We start from the raw sequence: 17,681 nt of genomic DNA, 5'->3' as shown, positions 1-17,681 counted from the left end.
TATAATAAATACAACAATGTTTAATTCATAAATGTATTTATTGTGTATAAACTTACAATAAAGCATTCTTCCGCGACGCAAAATAGTTCGATTAACAGTGTTGCTAGGCAACATGAGGGCGAAAATAACATTAATTTTTTCTATTCAGTGGCGTATTAATATGGAATGATGTGAGGTGGTCCTAGGTGTGCGTTTATCGGGGATTTTACAACGGCTTCGAACGCGGCTCAGCCAATCAGATTTTAGGACCCGAACTATCCGTTTTATAATTAACAATTTGGCTGAATCTGGACCTGAACAACACTATCACCTGTCCATGAGTAAATGCTAGGGTGCAGTTGGGTTTTAAACAGAACAATGTTCCAGAATACAAAGAAAGTTGTGAATAGCTGAATATTAAGTTCTAAACTGCACTTCTGAAAGTCTTGAATTAAACCCAATAGAGATGCTGTTGTAAGAGCTCAAACAAGCAGTTTATTCCCTGAAAATGTATGCATATCTGGTTTAATTTTCGCAGTTCGGTAAGAAAAACTGGAATAAAGTTCTTCCATATTAATGTAAAATACTAATGTTGGTGCTCAGTTTCAGTCCTTTCTGCCAAAGCCAAAGCCACTTACAGTTGTCACTAAATACAATGCAAATAATTAAGGCTTAAGGGCTTTGTTTAAGAGTCCAACAGTGGCAGCTTGGTGCTGGTGGGGCTTAAACCAGCAACCTTCAAACACTTGTAAATGTTCGGCTTATTACTATTAGTTGTGTTTTTACTTAGGTTTCCTTTTACTTTTAACATTTTATATGATTTCTTTGTTCATTGAATACTGCAGCGAATGACTTAACCCTTAACTTATTACAGACTTATAGATGTATTTATTAAAAGCCAAAAAAAGTATAAGGCAACATTTCACATTTACTTTTTTGTTACTTTTATTACTCAAAATACATTATCTACAGTTACACTTAAAATTGTTTAATAATTTATTTAAAAACAAAGATGATCAGGTCTATGATAAACTAAAAAGAAAAATGTGAATTATGTGAATGACCACCAATGCACCAGTGTCTTTTTGGTGGCTAGAATGTATTATTTATCTGTTAAAATAATAAGTGATGTATGATCCACACTGTATATACAAACAAGTTAAAACCCAGGACAACTGATTCTTAGAACACAAACACAGTTGCTTAGCGTCTGACAAGGTGGTCTCGTATCTTAAAGCTGATGACTCCCAGCACTACAAGAGCAGGCAGGAAGGCGTAAAGCAAAAGAAAGTCCAGGGTATAGCGTGAGGGGGCTCCTGGGTAACCTTGGTCTATGATGAGGTTGCCATCCTTTATCAAGCATGTTCCTGGGAAAACCCCTGCTGTACCTGTATTAAAAAATGTTAAAGAGGTGATGGTTACAAAGAGGTGAGGTGTTACAAAAAGTTGTGTTTAGTCTGTGGTTGATACTGCATATAACATTTTTGACTAAAAGAAAAATGAATTTGTATATCTTACTACAGGTAAAGTTCAGCCCATAGAACTCGGTAACGATGAGTAACTCACAGCCGTACTTCTGGAAAGTGAGGTAACTAAGCCATTGGAACAACTCTGGCATCTGCTGAGTACTTCTATTCTCACAAGGAGAGAAGTATGAATGCAGTGTATCAGTATCATTATCTTTAATCCCGATTAGAGCAACAGGCTTTATATGCACTTAGTATGCACAAGTTTGAATACACTTGTAAAGGACATATATGGCTGGTGACGTCTTTATGCTTATATAAATATTGCTAGTTTGACTGCATTCATTAAAAAAAGACTTGCATGCACTTTTTAATGGGTGCGGTCAATTTAGCTATTTAAAAAAATATATATTTTCTTTATGCATTTTCTCCCCTTTTTGTCCCTTTTTAGCGCATCCAATTGCCCGATTGCATCATGCTTCCTCTCCACCAATGCTGATCTCTGCTCTGATTAAGGAGAACGAAGATAACCCACGCCCCCTCCGACACGTGGGCAGCATGCCGTATTATCACCTACACTTTGACGAGTGCAGTGCAGCTCAGCTTTGTGTATGGAGAGACACACCCTGAGAGCACTCTTTTCTAATCTCTGTGCAGGCACCATCAATCAGCCAGCAGATGTCGTAATTGCAACAGTCATGAGAGAGAGACCTCATCCGGCTTAGTCCTGCCCATATCTGAACAACAGGCCGATCGTTGTTCATGTGGCCGCTCAGCCTTAGCCGGCAGGCAGAGCTGAGATTCGATACGATGTATTCGAGATCACAGCTCTGGTTCCAGCGTGTGTTTTTACCGCTGCGCCACCTGAGCGGCCCAATTTAGCTATTTTTTTATGAGCACAGAGAAGTCACCTGCTATAGTTAATTATAATAATTTCAAGGGTTAGAAAGTCGTGCCACAAATTAAAAGTCACTGTAGAACTTTTCACATCACAAAATCATAAAAACAATCAGTTGCAGTATGTGCATTAAAATAATGTTAGTATTGGAAAAAGAATTGATCATTTAGTCATACAGTTGCAGAAATCATTAAAATTTCAACATTGCCATGGCGTACATGTCCCTACTGGACGGTATGTTAAAGCAGTGGTCAGTAATTCTTTCTCTTGAGATCAACTCCACTGACTCAACCCCCAAATCACAATCAGCACAATACATCTAATGGGGTAAAGCACGACTGATTATGACTGAAACTCAATAGTTTTATCTTTTTTATGAACTAGTTTGACGGAAAGATAGAAAGTCATCCCAGAAAACATCCTACATATGCACACGATTGAGGTAATGTTCCGAATTTGTGCACACCAGTGTTTAGAACCTCACTAGGCCATATTAGTGGTAAAACAACATTTTATCTCATATATTTTTAAACTATATTGACAATGTTTTAAAAAAATTCATTTCTTTTTTTTAGAGTTTCTATGAAACCATATGTATCTTTCCCTGATGACTTTTTTTATTAGATTTTTCTTCCAAATTAGCCACAACCAGTCTTCACCCACTAGCTGAGCGTTTGCTATTGCACAAAAGCTAACCTGGGAGACTTAGGACTAACATGATTCCTCTAAGACCATCTCCTAGCAACCCAACAGAGCTAAACTGTGTGTTGTCGCCTATGACACCGGATGTAAAGAAGTAAACCAGTGCATTAACAACACCTAAAATACGAAATAACATACAAAGTCTATTTTCTAAAACTTTAATTTTCTGGACTTGTTTTGTTTAGTTATTAAACAATGTTTGATTATGGATACAAGGAAGTTTTCATAAAAGCTGACATTCAAAAACGTCTGGAGACGTGTGGAGAAAGTGTGGATCATCACAACCTGGTTACATGTAGAAGAAGAAATAAACCATGACAAATTTTACCTGAGAAATCCAGAGCCCACCATGATCCCAGCTATGTTGAGCAAAGCCATTCCACTGTTGACCATGTTGGGGTCTTGAACCACCCCCAACAGGACCAAGGTCAGGAGCTCACCAGTGATGTGGGGCACCATGATCACGGCTGTAAAACACAAGAACCGCCAGGGATCTGGGTTCATGCCCACCGTCCTAAGTTTCAGACATAAAACACAGAGATTATAATTACCTGCTATACATATAGGACAAATGTTACAGTCCTCTTCACATTGTTTGCTCTATAGTAACCTATCCTTTAGTTACCTCCCTTCACCCTCTCTAACCTTATCTTTTTCCTATAAAAGTTTATCAGGCCTAACCCAAGTTACATCATAACAACTTTTATACATGACACACACACACACACACACACACACACATAGAAAACGATTAGAGACTCACCAGTAAAGAAAGGAGGTGAAGATAAACACACTAATGATACTGAAGGGGAGGATGTGAATTATGTAGGCGAGGAACATCTGCCATTTCTGGTACAGTCCATCTTTGCTTTCCTGATCAGCTATTGCTCTCAGAGCAGGAACTGCAGAGAGCACAGCATTAATCTCATCTAATCTCTCCATGAACACTTGCATCAACTATTTGTTTATTATTGACTGTTGATCCCTTAGTGTTTACAGAACATAGTAATGAAACCTCGAAAACTTAATATATTGCTATATTCATTCCTACATACATTGGATTCAGACAGTATTCAGACCCAGGGCAAGAATATAAAACAGTATCTAAGGCTTGGATTACCACAGGACCCCAAGTGCACTATTTGAATTGGAAAAAGTATGACACAACCTTAAATATTTCTAAAGTTGGCCATCTGGTCACATTGGGCAATCGGATAAGAAGGATCTTGATCAGGAAGACAAGAAAGAACTCAATGGTCACTCTTAAAATGCTCCAAAAACACTGTGAAGAGATTACCTGTTGGACAAACAACATTCTTTGCAGCACTCCATGAATACATCCTTTATGGAGGAGTGACAACTGGAGCACTGTTTGATTTTGTGTTTGCTTAATGGCATGTGAAAGACTCTGGCAGCATGAGGAAAAAGATTCTCTGGTCTGATGAGACGAAAGTTGAACCTTTGCCACTGCTCCTGCCTAATAACATCTCTAAGGTGAAACGGTGGTGGCAGGATCATGCTATGGGTGTGCCTCTCAGCTGCAGGGGCAGGGAGACTGGTAAGAACTGAGGGACAAATGAATGCAGCCAAATACAAAAACCTAATTGAAGAAAACCTCCTCTTGAGTGCACAAACACAACAATGACCCAAAGCATACAATCAAAACAACACCAAAGTGGATTTGGGGTGAGTCTCTGACTGTCCTTGAGATGCCTAGCCAAAGCCCAGACTTAAATCCCATCAAACATCTGTTGAAATTTCTGAAGTTGGCAGTCAGAGCATCCAATCTGATAGAGTAGAGGAGGATTTGTCATGAAAAATAGAATTAACTGCCCAAATCTATATGTGCAAAGCTTGAAGTGATATGTCCAAGAAGGGTTACAGCTGTGACTCTGGTTAAAGGGGCTAAATAATTTTGAAACACTCTAAAAACAACTTTTCACATCATTGCAGGCAATGAAGTATAGACTGATGGACAAAAATAGTAATAATAGACAGTCATAATCAAATCCACAACACAATAAAGTGTGAAAAAAAGGTCTAAATACTTTCTAAATGCACTGTTGATTTACAGTTTGTACAAGTGATAAGAATAGGCTATGCTGACTTTAAAATTAATCATTTAGAGTTTTATTGTCTTAAGCAAGACCACCAGGAATCACCAGGAAACCTAAAAAGCAGCCTCACCTCATCTCTGATCTCTTTAATACTAGGATCCTTGATTCTGAACTAGCTATTATGCTTTTAAGCCTAAACAGTTAAAATATGAAACTGAAACAAAGACCCAAGAAGTAACTCACACAGGGCTACAGCATTCAGCATGCCAGTGTATGGTGAAGCACCCATGCACTGGTAGATAATACCAATTCGGTCCTGGACCGCCCCCTTAGTTACATCCATATCTAGTTTCATAACAAAGAAGGCCACAAAAAGCCCATAGATGAGATTTTGAGAGAGGCGCATGATAACACCCATCCTGTCCCGAGACAAGTTCCGTACTGTCCTCCTGAAAGAAGAGTAACACAAAAAAATAAAGAAATAGTTTTATTTTATGCTTAAACTGACCAGGGTCGATAATAAAAGATACTGACCTGACCAGAACACCCAGTTTGGACATACAGTTGGGGGACTCTTTACTCTTGAATGGGATCATTGGTTTGTTGAGACGATTACAGCTCTGCCGAATCCTAAATGTAATTTTCTGATAGATCTCTGAATTTTGAAATGCTGAGGTGATGTCATGCATGCGTCTGTAGGTGACAGCCTCTCTCTCGCTGCTGCGTGTGTCAACTGAGGTCAGGTCCACTGCCAATGGAAATGAAGAAATCAGGTATAACACCAAGAGATTCTTTTCAGTCAAATCAGACACTATGAAAACTCCATGAGATAATAATTAAGTTTAACATGAAAGAAACATAATCTGATTTAGTACATTGAATTACATGTTCATCCAGCCAGTTTTAAAGTCTTGCAAACTCCTACATCAAGGTAAACTAAAATGGCTAAAATATGTGACAAACCTTTTAATTACTGAGTTCAGGTGTTTCAGGAAAACCTGTTGCTAACATTTAAAATTAATCATATAAACCAAAATAGATGCTTTTTGGAATTACATTACTTAAATTAATAAACATTTGATGCTAATGTATACAAAATAAAGACAAAATAACAGAAACACAAAAAATGCATTAATACAGAGTGGCCCAAAAATGTAACATACACTTTATTAGTGGTTATCTATGCCCTTTTTTTAAATCCGAATTGTAAAAGCTTTTATGCAGATATTTTTCATGTATAGTGTGTATACAGTTTATGTAATTCTTTTATGGAAGTCCTAAATTATCTGTGGTGAGATGTTGGGCAATTATAAATATGATAATATATTGAATATAATAATAAAAACAGAGCTTTCCATAAAGGTTCAATAATGTTTAAATCTGGTGATTGTGAAAACAGGAGGCTGATGGAAGGAGCTTAACATCATACTGCTGTATGTATAGGGGCATTATCCTTCTGGAATATGTGGCTATTACCAGTAAAGTGTGCTATAAATTTGCCTGAAAATTGCTGGCTGTGATACAACCATGCAAACTATCAGTGAATTAAATTGTTTCCATTAGATTGCTGCCAGTACCATTACTGATACTCCATCATAGTTAACAGTTGGCAGTAGACACTGTGGCATGAAGGCATTCCTTGACTTGTTTATATCATACATATGTCCAAATGTAGGAAATATGAGAATCATGTTACTTTTTTCATTGCTCAGGGGTCCAGGTAGTGTGTGCCTAACATTGTTTGTGTGTTTTCATGCAAAACTCATATCACAGATTTTTAGCCAGTGAGTCTCATTTAATTTTACAGAGCATTTAGAAATCATTCTGTTAAGTGCTTCTTACTATCCCAGTCAGTGAGCTTTAGCTTGCAACCATTGTTCCTTTGTGGTGCTCAAGTTTTTTAAATGTTCATTCATTTCAGTGCAACCTATATTTGGCCTCTTTGAAACTCAGAGTAGCAGCTTCATGCTGCTTAAAGGTTTATATTAAAAGTACAAATTATTGGACCCTTTTTAAATAGCTGATACTTTATATTATTTAACAATTAACCTAAAAGGACTTACTTTGCATCTTTGTCTGTAATCGTGATTCAGTCACATGTTTACAGAAGGTAACAGAAACATTGAAAATGAACTCTGAAGTCTGTATAAATATACAGACAGGTGACAAATGTAAAAAAGTGAAAAAACATAAAAAGAACAGAAGGACAGGTGTATTGCATTATTCAGTTAACATCATATTATTCTTTCTGATATGAAAAAAATATGAAGCAGGCCCAAATTATCTTGTTTTTAAAAGAAGATGCCAAAACAAAAAAAACAAGTGAAAAAAAACCCAGCCATTTACTGAATTGACTAAACACTTACCAGATCGTATGCCTCTTAACCCACCTATACTAGATTTTGGACTGAATAGTGCTCTTCTTTAAGACACAAAAGATTTTAATGGTGTTCTATAATTCTATGGATGTGTAATTATCCTTGACACACTAAAGATGAACTGGTGACAGGCAGTCTGCTAACATTTTATTACCACAGTTTATGTTCAAATTTTTTCCCTTTAATTTGTGTCCCCTCTAAATATATGCTTGTAGTACTCATCAGCCCATAAAATGGTAGTTGGACAGATAAAGAGAAAAGACAAACAGACCTTTAAGACAGAACTTTAAGACAAAGAGGAAGTGTGTGTGTAAAAAAAACATTAGAATGAAAATACCATAGATGTCAAATGGGTTGCAGTACTCTGGGCACTCATAACCACAGCTACTAAAGAATTCTACCATCTCTCCAGGCTCCCCACAGAACACTAACTCTCCACAACTCATGATAGCGATTCTGCTAAAGACCTGTCCACAAAAACAGACATCCACATACCTCGTTATCACTGTCTATCAACCTTGTGGGTTCATTATCTAACTATATAAAATAATAAAACATTAACCTTTATTACTAGCAATTACAAATGAAGAACATTTTAGGTCATTATCTTTCTTGTTGAAAACATTAAGTGCATTAATCTTTCTGGTACTTACTCTGAAGAGTTCTGAACGAGGCTGATGGATGGTTACTACAACTATCCGGTCTCTCTTGGCAAGCTCTGCAAGAAGTACTACAATTTGATTGGCTGTCATGCTGTCCAGGCCTGTGGTTGGTTCATCCAGAAGGATCACCTCTGTAACGTCACAAGAAATAATACATAATGAAATAAATCACTTGAGGAACTTTTCATAAGTCCTTGTTGTGTCCTCTAAGAAAAACTTTAAGATTAGGCTCATGTGACTCATTAGGTCATTCAATTAATAAAGCTGTTTTTGTCCAAAGTTGAAGCCAAATTAATTGCAAGATTAATTCATTTCCTGCTTGATTGAAGCAGGCAGCAAAGAGAAAGCCTTTATAATTGGACTCGTGCCTGTTTAGTTAAGAAGAGTCTTCAATAATCATTGGAGCAGTGTCCCAGGATGCCACTCTGGTCCAAGAAGCTAGATAAAATGTCCCAGAGGTACTTTCATGGGCCACAGTTTAATTTTATCCCAACTGTATGATAACCCTGGCTTTAACTTTTTTTATATTATTCTCTCTTCTCTCTGATGGATTATGGCTTGAATCTGTTCCTGTGTTTTTTTTTATTGTGGGTTGAAACACTGAACCCCTGAATGTATTTAAACTGAAATAATTCTTGTAAAACAATCAGTTGTTGAAGGTTTTTTTTTTCTCCCACTTTAGCGCATCCAATTTCTACCCGTCAATCATCCTCTCACTAATGCTGGTCGCTGCTCCTGATTGGGGAGGACGAGGCTGCTCCACGCCCCCTCTGAAACGTGCACAGCAATCGAACATCTTATTACCCACACTTGACTTGTGCGGTACAGCGCTGTGCATGGAGGGCCACACCCCCTACCCAGCCAGCAAAGGTCGTAATCGCACTAGTCTGAGAGAGAGTCCCCATCCGGCTTTTAGTCGCGCCCCTTATCTGAACAACAGGTTAATCGTTGTTCATGTAGCCACTCAGCCTTAGCCGGCAAGGCAGAGCCGAGATTCGATACGATGTATTCGAGATCTCAGCTCTGGTGAACAGCGTGTGCTTTACCGCTGCGCCACCTGAGTGGCCGAAGGTTTTTAATGCAAAAGAAAGTACATCTTTACCCTCATATGTCCAGAATATTGATAATCATCATCTTCTTTATCATCTTTAGTAACTACTTCATCCAGTTTAGAGTTGTGATGTGTCTGCATCCAACCAGAAAATATGGAGCACAAGCAAAAACACACAGTACGTGATACACAAGGCACCACACATGTACTCACTCACTCATTCCTAGGTTCACTATAGAGCAGCTAATTTACCATCTGCATTGACTGAGGGTAAAAGAAAACCAAGGTCCATAGAAAACCAAGCAAACATAGTCAGAACATATGAAAAAACCTGCCAGACTGTGATTGGACCCACAGATTAAACCCAGGTACCAGGTAGCTTAGATTCATCACAGAGAATTGAAAGTCTCAGTTTGAATCATTCAAATCTAAGTAATTAATTTTATTGTAACAGGTAACAGGTCCTGTCAAAAACATTTACATTTACAACACTCACAATTTTGGTTGTGTTTCAACTACAAAGAATCATAAGAAGTGCAGATGCTTTCAGGCTAGAATACTGCATGATAAAATGCAACTAGCACACTACCACTCTCTGCTCTATGGAATGTGTAGAATGGTTACATTAAAATTTCATTATAATTATTGAGATACAGATTTAATAGACATTGAGCAAATTTGAGCATGTTTGTCAAAAGTGTGATGGAAACTGGAGAACCCATGCGAAAATCCTCTAACTGAAAACGAGGATTAGTCCCAGGTCTGCAGGACTTTGCCACCGGTCAGTTAATGATAAGTATTAAAATGTTTGGAATCAGCATTGTCTCAAATATTTAAGCACACTTAACATTACAGACAGCTAGCAGGCTGGTTTGCTACCAGCTAAAATAACTACAAGTAACCAGGGACCTGGTCATTCTCTAATCATTTGAATTATTTATCAGTTGCAACTAGCTTAGGGTTGTGGCTATCACCGTTTAAGCTATTTAAGCAAAAGCTAAGCTTACATAATCTTTTTCAAGTACCTTTGAAATTGATCTCAATAGGAAAATGTAACCACTTTAATAAACAATTTGATTGAAACAGCTTCTATTCAGCTAGACCTACATAGTTAATTACACTCACTGGGGTCTTGAAGTAGCTGGCTAGCGATAGACACCCTTCTCCTCTCTCCTCCAGAGATACCTGGAAAGATTCGGCCTCCTATCACAGTATGTGCCACGTGGCTTAGACTCAGTTCGGCCATAACTGCAGCCACCTAGTAAAGAAAATCAGATGGGTGAGATACATATCATGCTAAGACTGTACATACAGTGTATCACGAAAGTGAGTACACCCCTCACATTTCTGCAAATATTTCATTATATCTTTTCATGGGACAACACTATAGACATGAAACTTGGATATAACTAAGAGTAGTCAGTGTACAGCTTGTATAGCAGTGTAGATTTACTGTCTTCTGAAAATAACTCAACACACAGCCATTAATGTCTAAATAGCTGCAACATAAGTGAGTACACCCCACAGTGAACATGTCCAAATTGTGCCTAAAGTGTCAATATTTTGTGTGACCACCATTATTATCACTGCCTTAACCCTCCTGGGCATGGAATTCACCAGAGCTGCACAGGTTGCTACTGGAATCCTCTTCCACTCCTCCGTGATGACATCACGGAGCTGGTGGATGTTAGACACCTTAAACTCCTCCACCTTCCACTTGAGGATGCGCCACAGGTGCTCAATTGGGTTTAGTCCATCACCTTTACCTTCAGCTTCCTCAGCAAGGCAGTTGTCATCTTGGAGGTTGTGTTTGGGGTCGTTATCCTGTTGGAAAACTGCCATGAGGCCCAGTTTTCGAAGGGAGGGGATCATGCTCTGTTTCAGAATGTCACAGTACATGTTGGAATTCATGTTTCCCTCAATGAACTGCAGCTCCCCAGTGCCAGCAACACTCATGCAGCCCAAGACCATGATGCTACCACCACCATGCTTGACTGTAGGCAAGATACAGTTGTCTTGGTACTTCTCACCAGGGCGCCGCCACACATGCTGGACACCATCTGAGCCAAACAAGTTTATCTTGGTCTCGTCAGACCACAGGGCATTCCAGTAATCCATGTTCTTGGACTGCTTGTCTTCAGCAAACTGTTTGCGGGCTTTCTTGTGCGTCAGCTTCCTTCTGGGATGACGACCATGCAGACTGAGTTGATGCAGTATGCGGTGTATGGTCTGAGCACTGACATTCTGACCTCCCACGTCTTCAACCTCTGCAGCAATGCTGGCAGCACTCATGTGTCTATTTTTTAAAGCCAACCTCTGGATATGACGCCGAACACGTGGACTCAACTTCTTTGGTCGACCCTGGCGAAGCCTGTTCCGAGTGGAACCTGTCCTGGAAAACCGCTGTATGACCTTGGCCACCATGCTGTAGCTCAGTTTCAGGGTGTTAGCAATCTTCTTATAGCCCAGGCCATCTTTGTGGAGAGCAACAATTCTATTTCTCACATCCTCAGAGAGTTCTTTGCCATGAGGTGCCATGTTGAATATCCAGTGGCCAGTATGAGAGAATTGTACCCAAAACACCAAATTTAACAGCCCTGCTCCCCATTTACACCTGGGACCTTGACACATGACACCAGGGAGGGACAACGACACATTTGGGCACAATTTGGACATGTTCACTGTGGGGTGTACTCACTTATGTTGCCAGCTATTTAGACATTAATGGCTGTGTGTTGAGTTATTTTCAGAAGACAGTAAATCTACACTGCTATACAAGCTGTACACTGACTACTCTAAGTTATATCCAAGTTTCATGTCTATAGTGTTGTCCCATGAAAAGATATAATGAAATATTTGCAGAAATGTGAGGGGTGTACTCACTTTCGTGATACACTGTAGCTGTAAAAGCAAGATACAAAAAAAATGTCACTAATCCCATCTCTTTATTCTCACAGAGAATTACCTTTCTGCGGATGGCACCAGTGGAGTGCTGTCTTAGTGCCAGCTGAGCCGTGAACATGAGAGTCTCCTCTACTGTCAGATAGCTTAGAAGATTGTCACTCTAAGCAACAGACAGAAAGAGATAGTACCCATTAGAGAGGAATCTTAGGGAAAATGATTCAATCCTACACCTCTGCCAGTTTGGTACAACAGAACAGTTTCACTCACACTGTAGACAGTGGCTGAAAAGCCATTTCTACGTCCATCAAATGCACTGTACACTTTGATATTCGTCATTATGATGCAGTTTTTTTATGTGAAGGCAGACCAATTTTTTATCCAAATTGATACAATAAAATAATATTCATTAAATAAACATTTACTGGATTAACATGCTGTTTCCAATGTTGTTGGCTGTTCATTTGTGAATTGTATGCTTTGACTATACCTTTTAAGAGGTAAATAAATAATACCACACCTGAAGGAAACCCATGTGGACAAAAAAAAGATGAAAAACCTCTCATAGAGAACAACTGAAGGGCCCAATCACTGTTTTAAGATGCTTATTTTAATATTTGTCACATATTATTTGTGTAGGTTTTGTTTTTGATTTAGTATTAATGTTTCAGTTGTTTATTAGTATTATTACTGATTTTAGAACTAGAGTGGCACAGTGGTCAATTACGCTAGCCCACCACCAATGAGATCTGGCAAGGTTTGATTCTCAAGAGTTCTATCGGCCGGGTAATGTCTGATGAGAAGATGGCCAAAGCCCTGCAATAAATTATTGGCACCTTGTTCAGGGTGTTTCTGTCGTGTGCTTTTTATAGAAGATTTAGGAACAGATGTGTTCAGTTTTAATAAGGAATGCACACATAAAAACTGAAAACATCAGTGGTATAAGTCATATTGTTTTTAATACTGCACTGATTGGGCTGCTAAACTTACTGTATACGGCTTAATTACAATTTTAATTGTAAAATTACATGACATTTCTGTAACTATTCATGTTAATATTCCTCATTTAAATCCCTCATATGCTTGCTGTTATGATGGTGGTCGGTCTGTCTGGTACTCCTCAGGACCCAACTCTTTCTGACACTCTAAAGAGAGTTGTCTACTGGGGAGAAAACAATGTTGCTCTAGATAAGTGCATCTCCCAAATGTCATAAATGTAAATAAGAAAAGCATTTTCAAAATTAAACACAAAATATGAAACAAATAAAAAACAAAATATGTTTTATAAATGAATAATATGGTTATAATTATTTAAAGCTACACAGATTCATTGTCTGGGTATAATTTATACTGTTATCCAGCGGTTCTCAACCTTTTTTGCACCCCAGACCAGGTTTCATATAAGATATAATTTCATGGACCGGCGGGCGCAGGAGGATTTAAAATAAAATTATACACGGAGCGGTGGTTAGGGACCACTGCTATAAGCCACAGTGGTGTCATTCTGAAGCTAGTCACAAGTTACTGTCTTTAGGACTCTTTGGATTTGGATGTATGTTTTTAAATAGCTTTGGTAAAGTGCTTTAATGTAACATATCCTGTGTATTTTTTAAAGATAAAGTAAGTTATGTCAGTTTACCACTGTTTAGGATATCACTTCATTTTTCTGTTATTGCACCATGCTTTAATAACATCTGTTTAGTTTAAAGTAATGAAATTAATGAGTGACTTAGCTTACAGCACTCCAGAGTCCTGAGCATTTTATCTGTAATAATGTAAGATATTACTCTGTAATTACTCTGCTGCCTCTTAATTAATAATAATTTAATTTCACAGTGGGTTCACGTGAATAGCTCTAGGAACGATTCGGAAGAGCTAGCATATCTCATTTAACACTGTGTTCCTATACTCTTAACTTTATTGAGTGTGTAAAAAATTATAGGCCTGTCCTGCAGACTTAAACTCCAGTAACACAGATGATTATTTATCACCTTTCTTTTATAGTTAAAGGCTAGCCTGACATTATCCAGCAAACAGCCTACACACACAAGTGCAAACAAATACTCACATTTATGTCTGGATGTGTACTAACCTGTAGCACATAGGAAAAACAGTGCTGAAACTGGGCTTGTCTGAGTTTTCTTCCATTCATGAACACTTCGCCAACTAGTGTCCCACTGTTGCCAATCCGACCAGCAATAGCGTCCAACAGTGTAGTCTTTCCAGAGCCTGAAGAACACTGGCATTAAGAAACTTCAGCAGAAAATGTCATTTATTAGCAAGTAAGTCTGTGGCATAATAACCCATTTTATTGAATCATTTATACATTTAAATACTTTGAATAAGTAATTCATTCATCTATCTTTGCTTAAGCTCACAGTGGATCCAGAACCTATCATGGGAAACACCCTAGACAGGGTGTCAGTTAATTGCAGTGCATCACACTTCTTGTACCTATAGGTAATAATGAATATACAATCCACTTACTTGCAGGTTTTTTAAAGGTGAAAGGAAGTCAATTTCCCACCTTTTAAAATGCAGCTTTGTCCCATACATAACACAATGATTTTTAGTCAGATCACTCTATTTTTATTTAATTTGATTTGTCTAAATACTTGTGTGCAAATGTAAGACACATAACTCTTTGCTTTGTAGAGTTTTGTATTGGGTATCCAAGCAACATGTTACACATGCAAAAACATGCAAACAAGGCAAATAAATAACACAACTGTAATACTATACAAGTACTATAAACATGCCAGAAGCCCTACCTGAATTTCCCAAAATGCCCATTATCTGTCCACTGTCTACATGAAAAGACACCTCATTCAGGATCTGCCGAGTCCATTTCTTTCTGTAGGATGGGAGATCCCACCAGGGTCCTACTCGCTCACTGGCACAGAAACAATTTGATTCGAATTAATTTAAACTAATTGATTGTTTTCTTTGTACAGAAACTTTAATGAGCAACTTAAAGGCAACACTTAAAAAAAATCCTGATATGGCATAAGAAGGAAAGCTAAAAAGCTAACCCCTTTTTTTATCAGTGTGATCATGAGATCATGAGCCCAGGGAGCCAAAACTGACTAATGATGTGCAGGAATGTGTATTATTGAAGCAGTAGTGTTTGATTTAAAATAATCTATAATAGAATGTAATTGGTTTGTTATGAATCAATGTGGCTGTTCCATAATCTGAATATTAAATGTACATCGTGATCAATAATCAGTTTGGCGTGGTATATATGTTTTGTGATTGTAAAGTATGTTATTACTTACAGTATTCAGTCATAAATAAGAAACATGAACAGTACTGATAGTGCTTAAAAGATTACATATGTTGTGTTTATTATTATTAAATGTTAGGTATTAGCATATTTTAGGGTAAGCGGTAAAAGCAGAGGCCCCACAATGGATTGGCAGCCTGTTCAAAGTGTAACTGTATTACATCCAGTGAATTTAGGTAGAAAAAGATGAAAATAAAATGAAATGAGCATATTGTCAATAAAAGACTTGAATATGAGCATAATACAGGTTTTACTGACAGGTCTTGTCTGCAAAACTATGTTGACAATGCAGCTGATGGCTGACAAATGTCTCTTGGGTTGGTTTTTGTCAAATAAAAAAATTTCATACATGGTTGGTCAACCATTACTATTTTAGATAAATATAAAAAAATAATGATAATCGTAATTACAGTATTATGGTATTACAGAATAAAACTGTGTGCACTGCAATATTAAAACATAAGAAATAGTGTTTAACATTGAGCATTAACAATAATGTAGTTGCAGTTGGAATAAAACTGCATGTAATATGCTTATCATTGACAGAATTATTAAAAATTCTTTTTTCAAACAGCAAATTTACTGTGAAAACTGATAAACATAATGGGTGCAGTGAAACTGTATCTCCCTTCTTTCTAGTTTCTTTTATTTAGCATATATGTCTCTTTCAACAAATAAACACATGCACAATGGTGATTCTTCCCTACAAACATTTATTTAAAAGTGCATCTATAACTTATTCAGAAATTGTTAAAGAACCTAGACTAGCATATAAGGAACAGAGGCCTCTCAGAATTTAGACTAAACAAAAATGGTTTCCATGGAAGAGTTCCAAGACGAAATCCATCACTAACCAAGAGAAACAAACACAAAACACTTCGATGACGCCCTTTGAAATAATGTTCTGCTGACCGAGTTGTAAGTTGAACCTTAAACAGGTAGTTTTTGCTCTCCAGTGTGTTTAAATTAAAGCAATTTTGCAAAGAATATTGAACTAAAATCTCCACAGCATTGTGAAAGTCTAATCTTCAGTTATCAGCAGTGCTGCTGCTAAAAGTGGCACAACCGATTTTAAAGGTTAAAGGGGGTATAACGTTTGCACAAACTTTTTTCATAAATGAATGAATGCTTAGTTTAAAACTGGTTTATGTTTTCCTGTCTTATATTTCATGCAAGCATCTGAAACCTCAATGGATTACTATTCATTTGTTATAGAATCATTTTACACAACACTGGAGATATTTGAAATATTTGAGATAAGTCTGTACCTTGTGTTCCAAATGTCACAATTTCAGATTTGCCAACTGAAATGCCAACAATTTCTCAGTATTTATCCCCATTGTTTAATATCCAAGCAACATCTGATGGAAGATTAATCAATTGGAGAAACTTCTTAACCTGGTCAGGTCGAGGCTTGACTGGTTCCAGTCTGAAACACTGGGAGCAAGCCAGGAATACCCTAAACAGAGCAACAATCCATTGCATGATTTTAGCCACCCCACTCCCAGACATAGCCAATTATGTCAGTGTTGACGCCTAGCCAGCCGATTGCACTGCCAACATTCGAATCCAGATCAAAAGCAGATGATTTATAAAAAAAAAAAATCGAATTCCAATAAAGTTACATTAAACCTAATTTGGAAACAGTACCCAGTGGCATAACCACTGCGACTAATTCTTTTGAAATGTGGTACAACTTTATTAGTAAGTCCAAAGTGTTTTTTTACAGTTCAGTTCTTTATTTGATACATTGCTGTTTGAGTCTGACAAACAGTGCTGTTATTCTTTCTTTGTTCTTTTAGACAAGCACCGAATTTCAGGTAGTTTGTGAAAAAAAACTTTAAAGGACCATTAATCTGTTGCTGTGCTGTTTATCAAGTACTAATATTGAAATGTTTTCTAACAAAATATTCAATTTTAAAACAGTTTTTTTTGGAAAACCTTTAACTGAGTTAATTGTTAACTTGCTTACCTTACTTTGTAGGACACATTGCTCACACTGAGAGTGCAGGATGGCTGATCACAAGGCTTCGGGTGCTGTATGTCTGTCCTCTTCTCAGAAACAAACCTGAAAGATTCATTAGAGCCACTTTTCTGGCCGTTGGCCTGCATGGAGTAAGAGTTCTTCATGCTGCCCACTGTCATTCACAACAGGAAATGGAATTTCTCACAGACAGCAAGTCTGCGTGAACCTTTATGTCCACTGTCTGGCCATTCCAGTGCACGTTGCACCAGTGAGGCTGGCGCACTAAACAGAAATCCTTATCAGTGGACCTTTGCTCAGTGCTGTATATAGAGCTG

General features: G+C 37.7%; 1 protein-coding gene across 2 annotated transcripts; it reads right to left on the bottom strand.

Annotated features, from left to right (window-relative positions):
• Positions 1-906: 906 nt before the first annotated feature.
• On the bottom strand, positions 907-17,577 carry abcg5 (ATP-binding cassette, sub-family G (WHITE), member 5). Of its 2 annotated transcripts, none has more exons than XM_062995985.1 (13): positions 17,353-17,577; positions 14,866-14,987; positions 14,187-14,323; positions 12,159-12,257; positions 10,319-10,451; positions 8,134-8,273; positions 7,818-7,947; positions 5,637-5,850; positions 5,346-5,551; positions 3,809-3,947; positions 3,374-3,559; positions 1,498-1,610; positions 907-1,367 (listed from the first exon to the last, which is right to left on the bottom strand). In XM_062995985.1, exons 1-13 carry the CDS (start codon positions 17,523-17,525, stop codon positions 1,183-1,185), a joined length of 1,977 nt encoding a protein of 658 aa, XP_062852055.1. In that variant the 5' UTR covers positions 17,526-17,577; the 3' UTR covers positions 907-1,182. The 2 variants fall into 2 exon arrangements, with proteins under 2 accessions (XP_062852055.1, XP_062852056.1); XM_062995986.1 differs by having other exon boundaries at positions 17,358-17,574.
• Between the last annotated feature and the right edge of the window lie 104 nt (positions 17,578-17,681).

Source organism: Trichomycterus rosablanca, chromosome 5, assembly GCF_030014385.1.
Source record: "Trichomycterus rosablanca isolate fTriRos1 chromosome 5, fTriRos1.hap1, whole genome shotgun sequence".
Taxonomy (NCBI): domain Eukaryota; kingdom Metazoa; phylum Chordata; class Actinopteri; order Siluriformes; family Trichomycteridae; genus Trichomycterus; species Trichomycterus rosablanca.
This window is presented reverse-complemented; position numbering and strand designations above follow the sequence as displayed.